Raw genomic sequence first — 12229 nt, 5'->3', positions numbered from 1 at the left:
AAAAAGGACAAAATTAAAGCCCATCTCTCACTATGGTATTAACCCTCCTAACCCTTGACTTCATGTCCTTTCACCGCACTGCCTACTTCAAATATGGCAGAATACCAACTTTTCCTTGACCTGCTTGTGAACCTTCACACATGTCTCAGACTCTCCTTCCTCCTGCCTCTGAATTAACAGGTGAACTCAGGGCTGGAGTGATCGTACAGTGGGTAGGGCATTTGCTTTGCATGTGGCAGATCTGGGTTCGATTCCCAGCATTCCATATGGTCCCCTGAGCACCGTCAGGAGTAATTCCTGAGTGAAGAGCCAGGAGTAACCCCTGTGCAGCATCAGGTGTGACCCAAAAAAGCAAAATAATAATAATAAAATAAAAACAACAGGTGAACTCATGGTTTCCAATCGCAGGTGTCTTTCTCTGTCACCTTTTTTCTGACCACATCACCCTCATTCCCCCATTATTCTTTCCCATTTACTTTTCATGCCTCTTCTTATCTGATAATTCCTAAGGGGTTCCCTGAAAACAGACCTAGTCTGTATCTCCGTTAATAAGTGAGGAGCCTGCAACAGGGTACAGGGGGAGAGAAAGGAGGCATAATGCACCCTGGTCCCTCCTTATCCTGTGGAGGGGCCCCTCTCCCACAGGTATCTCCCCCACCGTGATACCAGGACCAAAGCTATGATCCATTCAGTTATTCTCAGGGCACACCTGGCAGCGTGGTCCTCACCAAGCTTGCACTGCTGACCAGTGCATGGGAGCTTTGACATGGCACTCAATGTGGATGATACTCAGTGTTGAGTATATATATAGTGCTCCTGTGTATTACACTGAGTGCTGAATATATGTTGGATAGCACTCAGTATATACTACGTAGTGCTTGTATATACTAGACTTGGTGCTGAGTATACGCTATTTAGTGCTCAGTATATACTATGTAGTGCTTGTATGGACTATACTTGGTGTTAAGTATATGCTATATAGTGCTCAATAAATACTATGTAGTGCTTGTGTATACTATACTTGGTGCTCAGTATATGCTATGTAAGGCTCAGTTTATACTATGTAGTGCTCCATATATACTATATAGTATAATGCATTTACTATATTTAATGTACAGTGTGTACTGTGTAGCCCTCGGTGTGTACTATATGGGCTTACAAACATAAACCCCTACTTATCCTTCTGACAAGTGAGTCCATTTACAGAGAAATGAAGCCCAAGTCACACAACTACTAAAGCAAGAGGCAGGATCTTAAGGATGGATTGAGAAGTTGATGTTTGTTGAAGTTGCTGATTGGAACCTGGGATTCTACTATACTTTCTCTTTAATATAGCAGTAGATAGTAGATAGTATATTCCACTATATTTTCTCTTTAATATCTGTCTTTTTGCTTTTATTTAAGTTTAACAATTTTCATAATAAACTTTTTATTTAGTTTGGGGGCCATCAGGTGGTGCTCAGGGGACTATGCCAGGATCAATGGTTGGCGGTCACTCCTAGGAGGTTTTGGGGGTAGGCATGTGATGCCAGGGATTGAACCCAGACCCTAGCACGTAAATCATGTGCTTCATCCCTTTCTGCTATTTCCCCAGACCAGTAAAATATATTTTCACAGATCAGATTGATTAACAAATGAGCCTTAGCCTTGTTTGTTTTTAAAGGAGCAATCCTTTATCCAACATTTCAAACTGAAATTTCATGAAAAGGCTAATATATAAATGAGATGAAATGGGGCTGGAGCGATAGCACAGTGGGTAGGGCGTTTGCCTTGCACGCAGCCAACATGGCCGACCCAGGTTCGATTCCCAGCATCCCATATGGTCCCCCGAGCACCGCCAGGAGTAATTCCTGGGTGCATGAGCCAGGAGTAACCCCTGAGCATCACCGGGTGTGACCCAAAAAGCAAAAAAATAAAATAAATGAGATGAAAGTGGGTCAGTACAGGAAAGAGCCCTTGGACAACATGCACCCTGTTGCTTCTGTCTCACCCTCAGCCTCACCCAGGGCACAGGGCTAAGCAATACAGCTTAATGAAAGCACACTGAACCAGGATCCTCTTTGTACTTTTTGTCTTCCTCTAGTTATATTGACTTTACACTAGCCATTAGCATATATATCCTGTCCCAGAAACAGTGTGACTGGGCTATTAATCATCACTGCAGTCTTTGGAGAATTTGTTTGAAGGGTTGCAGAAACACGGGTTGCTGTTAGAGATGCATTTCACTGTTTGTCTCTGCTGAGTGTTTATTAATAATCTTGCTAATCCCCACTCTGGTTCCCGGATCTAGCTAACTCCTGTCAGATGTCCTTGGGGGCATTTTAAATTCTCCCTAATTTCTTGGAGCCAGACACTTCCTTCTGCCCGGATTCCTCTCTGATACTTATATTCATGACTATTTCACATTTAATCTCCCTGATTACATTTCCATGCGCTGGTCTCAGTGCCTTGGCTGTGTTTCTCAGGAAAGACATGAAGAAAGGCCACAGCAAGGGCTTGTGTTTGCAGGCACTGTGCCAGAAACCTTTGTTCTTGTCTCTAAGACAGGATTTAAGTGACAGGGGCAATGCTGAGTGAGGGGCGCTCAGCATGGGACCTCTCAGCCTAGCGCTTTGCACCCTGGCTCATGACCCAAAGGGATAGGCAGTTTCAGGGGTCAAATGCCAACAGGGCCTACCCCAAGGCCTCAAAGACTCTGTGTGGGTCCCTGTGGCCAGAGTTGCCCAACAACTCCCAATACCACACCGCAGGTTCCAGATAGAAAGCGGCTCTGACAGAGGCACCTGAGCTCGGGAGAGACAGCTTTGCCCCCAGGGCTGCAGCTCCCGCCTCCAGAGTCCGGCACAGGGAAAGGACAGTGTGCCCGCACCCTCCCGGGACGGGCGGAGGGTCACAGAGCAGGTGTATGCATACAAGGCCGCATGCATGTCCTCAGTGGGAAAACGCTCATCCAAACTCTCAGAGACATCGGGCGTTCCCCATGGAGACAAAGGAGAGCTGAGGGCAAGACAGAAACGATGGTCAAAGAGGTGAAATGATCTCAGGAGCACAATGTCCTGAGGATCGGAAGGAAACTACTTCCAGATGGGTTGGGATTCGGGACGTGTGAATGCCGTCAACAGTCAAGGAACATGCTGAGGGGGATGTTCCCGGTGGGGTCCTCCCCCCCCCCCCGGCACATTTATGGGACCGAGCCTGTGAGACCCCCCGCCCAGGATTGCTCAGGGAATGAGTCTCCCCGTGGCCTATGGGGGAAAGCAAGTCCCCTCTTCAGATGACCCGTGGGAGATGGTGGTGACCTCAGAGAGGCCTCAGCAGCCTGCTTCTCCAAAGCTTCTCCATAGACAGTGCTGTCAGGAGTATCTCCAGGAGGAGGTGGGCCAGCGGGGCAGAGGAGGGAGGTCTGGGAGTGGCCTGTGGCACCGGAAGTGATCTGAGATGCAGGTGCTGCAGCATCAACCTTTCCTGAGCCCCCTGCCCCTCCTCCTCCTCAACCCTGGATGAGGGGTCAGGTCTGAGCAGAGGACGGAGGCCCAGGCTCTGCCCTCAGGAACTCAAACACAACCTCGGCGTGGCCACACAGCCTACCCAGGGCCTGACACCCTGGAAGGGTTGGGAAACACATAGACAAAACCAAACGTTCGAGACTTTCTTCCTGTCCCCCTTAGTGACAAACTTATTTTCATTCCGACTGCCTCCTTCTAAAGGGAATAGAAACTGGACCGGAGTGATAGGACAGCAGGCAGGGCATTTGCCGTGCTTGCAACTAACCCAAGTTTGATCCCCAGCATCTTATGTGGTCCTGAGCCCACCAGAAGTGGATTCCTGAAGCACAAAACTAGAAATAAATCCTGCGCAATGCTGGGTGAGGGCCCCCCCCCCAAAATAATAAATAGAAGCTTCCCTATTTAATTCCTCTCTTGTGGAGTTACCAGCAGACGCTTAGATTCCCCGAGCTAGACACACTGGGGAAGTTCTAGAATGTTCTGTCTGTCTCTGAGCTTGACACCTCTAGAGGCAGAACAGGCACAACTCGATCCCTTCTGCAGTCCACATCCCTTAGACTGACCATCGACTAAGGTGGACGCTGACCTGGGCAGCCTGGGCACTACCCAGAATGTACCTGGCTTGTCATTCATGGACTTGGGCCCCACATTGGCGCTCAGAGAAGCATAGGGTTTACTGACCCTGTGCTGGTCTGTCATTGTCTTGTCACGTGCCCTATCCCATCAACCTTTCAGGAGACCCTATGTAGGATGCACAAAATGGAGAACTCCTTGTCAGAACTCAATACAACCCAGTGGTTGCCACCTTGAAACCTGGCCTGGCCAGTCAGTTCCCTGGGTCCTGTCAAGGGACCTGTCCAGGACTAGAACAAACAGGGGAAGGAGGCCTATCTCACAAAGCACCTATGTTGACCTTCATCCAGAATGTCACAGGAAGCTAGATCAACCTTTCCAAAGCAGCACACAGAAAGGGCATGAGGAGCAGGGTAACCAGTTTAGGAAGCTTCCTGGTGGTCAAAGGGATCTTGGTGGACTTCCTGGAGGAGGCTGGATCACAGAGAACCTTGAAGACAGAAATCCAGATGACTGGGGCTAGATCCTTGGCTTTTCGGTCATAATTGATGGGTTTATCCCTCTTCCCAGAATTCTTTGCCTGCTGCCCACTGCGCCCCCCCACCTCCCCCCTCAAAATACACACCACACACACACACACACACACACACACACACACGGAAGCTCACCAGATAGGCAGGAAGGTCAGCTTCCAGGCTGAGAGCAGCGCCCCATACTTGCTTCTCAACAACTCTGGTTCTCTCTGCTTTATCCCTCCAGGACCCAGCTGCCGCCTCCATCTCCGACGGAGACTGTGACGCCCGGGAGGGTGAGTCAGTAGCCATGAATTACAAACCATCCCCGCTCCAAATGAAGCTGGGTGAGTGTGTCTGGGGGCGGTGAGGGAGATGTGGGGAGTAGACGAGGTACCCTGGGCAAGCTCTGGCAAGGAGAGGCCACAAAGAAGTCAGTTCTCAGTCTAGACCATTTCGAGACTCAACACGACCATCACTGCAAATGCCCGGAGTGATGCATCTCCCTCCAGGCCAGGAGGAAGTTAGTTTGCTGCAGTGCCCAGCAGTCTTGGGGGGCAGGTCTTCCAGGGGCTAACTTCAGGGGTAAAAGCACACAGAGAACTGCAGAGAAAGGGTGGGACGTCTTGTCAAACACTTGGACCAGGCTGAGAGGAAGCTGCCTTGTTTATAGGTGGTGTATTGGCTGCCCTGAGAAGTGGAAGAAAGGAGGGTCCCAAAGCCTAGAAGCTAAGTCCACCTCCCCACGCCTTCCTCAGCGCATCTCGACATCTTAGGGCCCAGTTGGGCTCTGTCTGAGGGAGCCCCCCTTTGGTTTCTTAGGAAAACCACATCCCTCGCCAGGGTGACCTTTCTCTTGGGTGTTCACTCTCTTGGCCACTCCAAAGTCATCTAAGATTGCAGCCTGCTCCTCTGAAGTCACTGGCTCTCAGCTTTCATCCCCTAGTTCCTACAAATGTTCTCACCCCCCACCCCCACCCCTGCCACTCCTCCTCGCAGCAAATCCTGCCCCTTTCCCTCCAGAGCTCCAGGGACCAAAGCTTCACTCACTCAAAACTTCTCAGTAGAACACTTTCCAAAGCTTTGGTTTCTTGAGGAGACATTACAACATAGTGTGTACAGGAAAGAGATGACAGTGAAATAAAAGCTCTCCGCCTCCACTTCACCATCCCTGCCACCCTGCTGTCTTTATCCTCAGGTTGTCCGCCTGCCAAACAAGGGATCTTCTCTGACCTCGGGGCGCTTTCCCGGTGCCCTCTGCTGCGGTCACCTCTTCTTCCCAGAGGCCGCTTCTTCTTTTTTGCTTTCTTTTCTCTTTGTTTTTTTCTTTTTTTCTTTTTTTAACTTCACTCTTTCTCCTGCCAGACTCATTCCGGGAGCCCCTCAGGCTGTTTTTCTAAAGGAAAGGACAGTTCGCTCCTTGAACTTGGTTCGTCTTCTTAGGACATCAGATTCCAATTGCAGCCAGTTTTATATGTTCATTATGGTTTAATTTTGTGTGCATGGAGCTAGGGATGGAACCCATCATTACCGTTGAATTTAACAATAGAAGAATCTTAACGAGGATGAGTTCTTTCCCTCCCTCCTCACATTCTCCTCCCTAGAGACGATCATTCCAACCTCTTTCAATGTTCCCAGTTTTATTTTGTATTTTCGCTTAAGTGCTATCATTTTGATCACATTTTTCTAAAACTTATTTTTATTTTGTACTTAGAGTAATAAGAATGACTTCATTCTTTTACTCTTTATTTGGAGGGGTGGTTTTTTTTTCTTTTGATGTTGTTTGGTTTGTGTTTTGGTTTGATTTTTGGTTTTTCCTATACCTAGTGGTGTTCATTGGCCACTCTTGGCTCTGTGCAACAGGGTCACTTCCAGTGGTGCTCAAAGGACCATGAGATGCAAAGGATATAGCCTGGGCCTCTTGCCTGCAAATCATGTGCTCTAGCCCTGTGAGCAAGCTCTGGGGCCCTTATTTATCTCAAATAAAATAAAATTTAAAAATCTTTTATCTTATTTGAGAGGGGGGAGGTTGGACCACATCCAGCTGTGCTAAAGGGTCATTTTCTGGCAGTGCTCAGGGGTCCATGTGCAGGGCCAGAGTGCATGGCAAATGCTTCAACCCCTGGGCTATGTCTTCAGTCTGACTTCGGTCTTTTAAATGGTTGCATAGTAGTTCATAGTTTGGGTTTTCCACTGTATTCTTAGCAATTCTTTTTTTGTTTCAGACAGTTTAAAAAAGCTTTTAAAATAACATTTTAGGGTTGGGACAATAACACAGCAGGGACGGTGCTTGCCTTGCACATGGCCAACCCAAATTCCATCCTAGCCACCACATATGGTCCCCCGAGCCCCACCAGGAGTGATCCCTGAGCACAGAGTCAGGAATAAGCCCCGAGCGCAGCTGGGTGTGTACCAAAAAAGCAAAGCATAAAATAAAAATAACATTTTGCCTCCCCATTATTGTACCACCAAAGCTCCTTAGGAGAATTCACCCCCTTATCTCAGTTGCGGACAGGAAAATCACCACCAGGAACTTTAAGGCAGAGTGCACCCCCTAGAGGCCTGGGGTTGTAATAGCAGCTACCTCCAGCCTGGAAAGAGGATGGTACATTCCCACCTCCCCACCTCCCACCCCCTCCCCCGCAGTCAGATGAACAGAGAAAGCTAAAGACAGGGGACCAGGAGGTCAGGAGAAATCCCAGTATCACAGTAGCTAGAAATGTCCTTCCTGTCCTCCCTTTATGGAGCTGGTGGTTATTTTATGAGACCTTTCTCCTGACATCTCTTTCCACCTAATAATCTTTTCTTCTCCACCTGGTCTTTACTGGCGACAGTTAGGGAAGAACATGCAGCTTCCTCCAGGGCCCAGGCAGTCACTCCTGGCTGCTGGTGACAGAAACACACACTGGGCAGCGGATCATTTGATGGCCCAGTCCCCCGGACCTGTGGGCCTGGCAGGCTCTGGAGCCTCAGAGAACTGAGAAAGAGAGATTGGCAGAGGGTTCTCCAGCTTCCTGCCCTCTACGCTCTGAGCCTCATTCTATCCCCTCCCTTCCACAACCGTCACTGGTTCTCCCTTCCTGCCCCGTCAGCCCCTGGAATTTGAGACCTTCAGGCTCTGATTTGCCCTCCAAGGAAGTCCCTAGCCCCTCCATGTGGGACCCGTGACATCGCTAGTGAGGCAGAGTTTACTGAAGAAACGTATCCTCCTTTTCCGGCCTGATCTCCTGGGCTCATATGAGTGGCAGACATCGTCCCTCCTTCTAGAGGCCCTCGCCCCTCCAGCGCCAGGCAGTGCCTGCAGGAGACCCTCACTAGCTGCTTTGTCCCTCCATCCAGTCCTCTGACACATACTCAGCTCCTGCCCCTCACTGACCCGAGTGCCTTCAGCTGGGCACAGCCCACAACTGCCTCCACCAAGCGGGGGAGAGAGTTGCAATTCCCTGCCTCGGTTTCTAGAGAGACAAGGGATTTCCCCATGGAAGCCCCGCCCAGGCTGCCTGGAGCAGAAGGTAAGGGGCTCTGAGGGTGGGACACAGATTCCTTCCTCTGTGCCCCTGCAGAGAAGCAACGGGAGCTCGCCCGAAAGGGCTCCCTGAAGAGCGGCAGCATGGGAAGCCCCGTCAACCAGCAACCCAAGAAGAACAACGTCATGGCCCGGACAAGGTACAGGCCCCTGCGACCCCACCTGGACCCCACCCACCTGCCCAACAGCAACTGCTCATCCCAAGTCTCCCTCCCTCCTCTTCCCTCCCTCCTCAGGCCCAGCTCCTTTCTGAAAGGGAGTGGACTGCAACTGGACCCAGGATGAGGGGGGCGGGGGACACGCGGAGCAGGAGTGGGGTGCAGGACCCAACTCAGCTCCTGGCCAGGTTTGTGTGGTCCAGTTGCCAATGCAGTCTCCCAAATTCTCCACCCAGGCTGGTCGTCCCCAATAAAGGCTACTCCTCACTTGATCAGAGCCCAGATGAGAAGCCGCTGGTGGCCCTGGATACGGACAGGTGTGTATGGGGACTGTGGGGACAGCCAGATGGGCCCTGGGAACCCACGGAAAGCACCAATGATGGACAGCCCTCGCCCACTAGATTGTCAGGATTGGGGCATCCCACAGCTAGCCAGCAGCTAGCCAAGGGCAACTTCCCAAGGAATGTTTTACCTGGAGGTGAGGGAGAGACAGTCTGCTGCTGTCAGTGACGATCCCATAAAATGGGCCCCAAGCTGTCTCTGGAAAGCAGCTGTGATGCTCAAGGCCCTGCCTCTACCCCTGCCCCCTGAGAGGCCTCCTCCCCCCCTCTTGGAACTTGCCTGGCTAGACCTGGACTTTGGGAAAATGCAATAAATCAGGATCATTTGAGACAAGGGGAAAAAGGGGGGGTAGAGGGAGTGTATGGGAGAGAAGGGAGTAGCAGCTCTATTTAGAAGGAAATTGAGAAGTCAAGAGACTTCAGCGAAGAAATAGTGGGTAAGGCACTTGCCTTGCATGCTGCTGACCGAGGCTCAGTCCCCAGCATTAGCCCAGTGTGGTGCAAAAAGAGGAAAAAATAATTTTACCCCCTCCTGTGTCTCCGGCTCCCCCTCACTGACCCCTCTAAACCCAAGGGGGTGATGATCAATTTATTTATTTATTTATTTATTTTTCTTTTGGGGTCACACTCGGCATTGCACAGGGGTTACTCCTGGCTCATGCACTCAGGAATTACTCCTGAGTGCTCAGGGGACCATATAGGATGCTGGGAATCGAACCCAGATTGGCCGCGTGCAAGGCAAGGGCCCTACCTGCTGTGCTATTGCTCCAGCCCCTGATGGTCAATTTAGAAGGGGGGATCAAGGGACCTCTCAGGACTGCATTTGCACAGAAAGCGATTCTTGTTTTTATTTATTTTTTAGTGTGTTTTGGAACCACACCTGGTGGGGCTCCGGTGCTCTGCACTCAGGGACCACTCCTGCCAGGGCTCTGAGGCACCAAGTATGGTGCCTGGAATCCAAGCTGGGTCAGCCGCATGCGAGGCAGATACCCTCGCTGCTGTCCGGCCCCCTTTACACAGCAACTGTGTTTTGTATTGAGCCTGGATTCTGTGGCACTGTGGGAGCGTTTTGACTTTTCTTGGGGGAAGAGGGTGCTGGCAGTTTTTCTCTTACGCTTCCAGCAATCACTCCCCTCCCTGTCTTCTCTCTCCATGGCCAGCGATGATGACTTTGACATGTCCAGATACTCCTCCTCTGGCTACTCCTCCGCGGAGGTGAGGCCCCTACCTCTCCCTGCCTTAAACGCATCCAGGAGGAACCACGTCCCAGCAGAGCCTAGCGGGCCATTGGGGGCGGGGCCTCGGGTGGTGGGCGGGGAGGGGCGTGGCCTCTAGACCTCACACCGGAATGGATACTTTTGTGGGAAGTTGCCTAATTTAGCCCTAGTGGGGTCCCCGGGGAGGCGGGGCCTGGGTAGGGTGGAAGCCTGGACTTCCCGGGAGACGTCAGGTCTCCCTGATGCCCCGAGACCGACCTCCCTGCCCTTTGCCTACAGCAGATCAACCAGGATCTGAACATCCAGCTGCTGAAGGACGGCTACCGGTTAGACGAGATCCCCGACGACGAGGACCTGGACCTCATCCCCCCCAAGTCCGTGAACCCCACTTGCATGTGCTGCCAGGCCACGTCCTCCACCGCCTGCCACATTCAGTAGCGGGCGGGGTCCCCGCGGCCGAGCGGGGCAGGGCCCGTGGGCCGGGTTTGGATGGGGCAAGGGGCAGAGAGCCCTCCCCGCCACTCATCCGCCTGCCCCCCGGCCCCCACATCCCCAAACAGCCGCCAACCTCGTACCAGTCATTGCTTCCTCCTATGGTAGGACATGTACCTCTGTGTGTCCATGGAGCCGGAGAAACCCAAAGCGGGTCTCTCTCCACCCGGGGTAGGGGGGTGGGGGGCTGTTGGTTCATTTAACCTGCGGGGAGAGCAGACCTCGCCCAGCGCCCTCCCCTCCCCGTAGCTGAGGTCCAGGGGTGGGCTGGGGGAGGCGGTGTGCAAAGAGCAGGGGGGAGGGGTCACAAAGCCAGGGGCTTGGCCCCACCCCAGCAAAGCCATGAACACTCGCATCCACAGCCTGACAAGCCAAGGGTGGGGGGCTGAGAGGAAGAAAGGCAAGAGCTAGCGGGTTCAGGGCCAGCACCTTTAACCCCCGGCTTGGCACCCCTGGCTGACCCTGTTTTCCCCTTGGCTACAAACGGGAAGACCTGCCAAGCTGCCCAGCTGGACATTGCACACCCCGCCCCGTCCCCATCACTGCCTTCTTCCTCCTCTTTGCCCTGTTGGCCCTCTTCTTGGCTCGGGGCTGGAGGGGTAGGTAAGGTGGGCTTTAGTGATTGTGAGAGTTTGAGGTCGTGCCGGGCAGGTAAGGTAGGCTTTAGTGATTGTCGGTTTGAGGTCATGCCATCTTATCCACACCGGCCCCTTAGGCAAAAGCCTCTGTCACTCAGCCACCATCCCCTCCTCACCCACAGCAGCCTCTGTTCAGGGGTCCCCGTCCCAGGCTGGAAGCAGGAGGTGAGGCTGGCCTCAAGGGTCCCATTGCAAGTCAGCCTCTTCCGAGGCCCAGGAGCACGCAGCTGCTGTCCCGGGCAGGCAGGGAGAGCGAGCAGAGGGTGGCTGTGTCCATGGCTTCTGGGGCCTGGGTCTGTGTGCCGTGTCCACCAGATGCCTGCGTGGACTGTAGGTGTCAGTGGCCGTGGCAGGGGAAGGATAAGGCATCTGTGGACAGTGTCGGTTCTGGGCCCAGCTGAGCTCTCTGGGCAAGTTGCTGGCTGGCCTTCCTGAGACCTCAGTGTGCATGAACCAGGACGAACTGCGGCTACGACGACAGCCTTTTCCTGCCTCGAGGAGCGTCCTCTCAGGCACGTCTAGAGAGGCGTCCAGGGCTGCATCTGGGTGTCCAAGAATGCGAGGGCGGCTTCCCAAGAAAGTCTCTGTGGGCAGGCGAGAGAGGGGGGACTGGGACCTGGGTCTGTCTAACCCCACGCCAAGGGTCTGTGGGAATGTGTGCTGGGGGGGGGGGGGGCGCTACCTGGTGGGTGTAAGCTGCTCAGGGGTGTCTGGATATCAGGAAGTAGATGCTGCTGCTGCTGCTGCTGCTGCTGCTGCTGCTGCCTGGGGTGCTTGCCCACAGCTAAGGATGAAGGTCTGGAGAGATGCAGTGGCCAAGGCCCTCCCCCGGGACTGTCCCCAAAGCAAAGTAAAAGGGAAGCCTCAGACTACTCAGGCCTACCCTACCAACACCTCAATTCTCCCAGTGGGGGATCCACTCCTCCATGCTGGCCAACCCCCCATCCCCACTGGGAACGGGGGTGCTGGAGGCGTGGGGGAGAGGCAAGATAAGGCTGCTGGCTTGGGAAGGAGAGCACTTCTCCCCAGTCACACCTGGGGGGCTCCAACTCCAAAGGATTGGGGTGCATCTCCCCCCCAACCTCCAGCATCTCCCATCCACACCACCTCCTCCGGTACAGGCTTGGATGATGCCAAAATATACCAGTGAGAAGGCGAGGAACCATTCTGAAGCCCCTCTCCCAGTCCCTGTGCCCCAGAGTGCTCTCACCATCACCCCCAGATGCCAGCCCTTGAGTGTAGGGGTGGGGTCTTCCCCTCTTTTCC

The 12229-nt window shown here is 53.0% G+C and overlaps 1 protein-coding gene across 10 annotated transcripts in view; it reads left to right on the top strand.

The window, feature by feature from the left end:
• Positions 1-10605, top strand: part of FAM219A (family with sequence similarity 219 member A) — a 52839-nt gene extending 42234 nt beyond the window's left edge. For 4 of the 10 annotated variants that reach the window (XM_056117267.1, XM_056117264.1, XM_056117268.1 and 1 more), the window contains 5 exons: positions 4839-4887; positions 8155-8257; positions 8512-8592; positions 9777-9831; positions 10113-10602. In XM_056117267.1, the coding sequence (XP_055973242.1) occupies positions 4839-4887; positions 8155-8257; positions 8512-8592; positions 9777-9831; positions 10113-10271 (447 nt within the window). In that variant the 3' untranslated portion in view covers positions 10272-10602. Of the gene's footprint in view, positions 1-4838; positions 4939-8154; positions 8258-8511; positions 8593-9776; positions 9832-10112 lie in introns of all 10 variants that reach the window. The other 6 variants (XM_056117261.1, XM_056117263.1, XM_056117259.1 and 3 more) reach the window with 4 other exon arrangements.
• The last annotated feature ends 1624 nt before the right edge of the window (positions 10606-12229 follow it).

This window comes from Sorex fumeus, unplaced genomic scaffold (genome assembly GCF_029834395.1).
Source record: "Sorex fumeus unplaced genomic scaffold, SorFum_2.1 ptg000034l, whole genome shotgun sequence".
Taxonomy (NCBI): domain Eukaryota; kingdom Metazoa; phylum Chordata; class Mammalia; order Eulipotyphla; family Soricidae; genus Sorex; species Sorex fumeus.
The sequence above is the reverse complement of the archived record's forward strand: the minus strand, read 5'-3'. Positions and strand labels throughout refer to the sequence as shown.